This window comes from Wasmannia auropunctata, unplaced genomic scaffold (genome assembly GCF_000956235.1).
Source record: "Wasmannia auropunctata unplaced genomic scaffold, wasmannia.A_1.0 LD335244.1, whole genome shotgun sequence".
In the NCBI taxonomy this organism is placed as follows: Eukaryota; Metazoa; Arthropoda; class Insecta; order Hymenoptera; family Formicidae; genus Wasmannia; species Wasmannia auropunctata.
This window is the reverse complement of record NW_012027646.1, coordinates 1-2,071: the sequence shown is the minus strand read 5'-3', so window position 1 is coordinate 2,071 and position 2,071 is coordinate 1. Positions and strand designations below refer to the sequence as shown.

The 2,071-nt window shown below is 34.1% G+C and overlaps 1 protein-coding gene across 1 annotated transcript in view; it reads right to left on the bottom strand.

Annotated features, from left to right (window-relative positions):
* LOC105457407 (fatty acid synthase-like) overlaps positions 1 to 1,809 on the bottom strand; it is a gene marked incomplete at its 5' end in the record, with an annotated part of 8,245 nt that extends 6,436 nt beyond the window's left edge. Inside the window, 3 exons of the mRNA XM_011702057.1 lie at positions 6 to 839; positions 982 to 1,401; positions 1,477 to 1,809. Coding sequence (XP_011700359.1) covers positions 6 to 839; positions 982 to 1,401; positions 1,477 to 1,809 — 1,587 coding nt within the window. The remainder of the gene's footprint in view (positions 1 to 5; positions 840 to 981; positions 1,402 to 1,476) is intronic.
* Between the last annotated feature and the right edge of the window lie 262 nt (positions 1,810 to 2,071).

Below are 2,071 nucleotides of genomic sequence, written 5' to 3'. Positions count from 1 at the left end.
CACACCCCTAACAAGTTCTCCGGCCGGTTCTTTTCTCAAGCAATTCACAAAACCCAACAAACCGCACTCAAAATCTCTCTCGCCAACAATTATAATTCTACTATTCTTCTCGAGTTTGTTCTCATCGCTCACAAGCGATTTTAACTCCTCCAGCCAACTAAAGTTATCATTATTTATATACACAACAGTTCTTTTTCCTATCAAAATTTTCTTCTTTAGAAGCACAATCGTTTCTTTATCAGTGCGTTTTTCCAGGATAACATTTAATTCGTATTGCTGTAAGTATTTCTTATAGTCAGTTACATCGTATTTTTCACGCGTCAACAGATAACCACCTTCTCTTAAAAATGGCAACAGTCGCTCTAATGAGGTTTGCCGTTTAGTTAAAAGATTGAATCCGACAACTATTAAAGCTTTGTCATCTATAGATATTTTGTTCCAATCTACGACTGAAATGTTTTGTGATAAATTTGATGGATTGAAACGATTTGGCGATGTTAATAGAGTAATATTTGTTTGTATCAATGGCATATCATTAAATGCCTCATTGAGCAATGAAGATGAGAGATATTCTAATGGAATATCATTGTCATCTTCCACTAGCTCAATGACTTTTATTTTGATAACTTGATGATCTTCCAGCGCGAGCTGCGCCGATATTCGAATCGCTTCATTTAAAGAAATCTTGGCGCGATCACAATGAGCTACAAATATATGCTTCTCGATAACTACATCTTGGGTCAATTTTCGGCGAGAGATCTGAAAGGCTTTAAGGCCTCGAATTTCTATTCCGCCAGCTATAATTGTGTCTAGTTCTTTGGAAACTCTTACTGATAATTCTATAATAAGACAATTTATGTCATATACGCATTATATCAAAGAAACAATTCTTACATGATATTCATAAATTTAAATAAAGCAATTCTAAGTATTAAAGAATAAATTAAAATAATATAGTACTTAAACAATATATATATTTACGTTTATCTTTATCTGTTGTAGCTTCTAGAACATTAGCGTCGTTTCGTAGCTTCAATGCGTGAAGCATGGGATTAATTACCAATTTTTGAATACTCGTAGGAATATACAAATTTCTAGTATCGTAACCGATAATATGCATCTGTAACATGTTATCCATAAATGTTACCCAATTGTTTCTCCAAATAATATGCCCTTTTTTGCCTGAAATAGATGCACTCTTTAATCCACGAAACAAGCCGCTATACTGATAACCGCGCAGTTTCAACTCTTTATAGATATCTCGTGCGGTCATATGTTCTTCTTCATCGTTGTTCTCCGGTAATTGATCTATCGGAGTCATTTCTTGTTCTAAATTTGATGTCTCGCGTACTATACCTGTCACGACAACACTCTCGCCTTCCGTTATTTCGAACTTCCCATCTATAATGTTTTAATATATATCCGATTATGCGTCTTCCTATCAGACCACCTTAAAATTACTCATCCCATAAATACCTTTCTGAATCGCAATTCTTAGTTCTACAGTATTATTTTTTGATAAATGAGTAGCACGAATAAATTTTACATCTTGGAATATTATCGGTACTGTTGTGATTATTCGCTCTGTCATCATGCCGATAGTTTGCCAAACGAGTACAAGATAACCCGTCGCGGGAAACAAAATTCTTCCATCAATTACATGGCCGCTCACATACTCATAGTCTTCATCGTTGGGTATGATTTCAACATATCTTTCTCTGGATTTCATGACCTGTTGTTCCTCATGGGTCGGTATGTACCAATCTTCGGAATGATTCCATCTAATAGAATGAAAAGTATGAGTTAGTACTAGAGTTGGAAAGTAACGCGTTATTTATATCGCTGTTACTGTTTTTATTATTTTTTTAAGTAATGATCGCTACGTTTTTTATTTGTAACTTTTCTGCCGTTACTTTTAAGGAATTAGTACCTACAATAGTAGCAAAAAGTTAAAGGACTGATTTTGACGAATATGCTCTTCTTATATAGTTTGAATAATAAGGATTGTGCAGAATGTTATTATTTATTCAGAACTAGAGCGCATAATATTTTTGTTGCTTTTTTCCTGAGA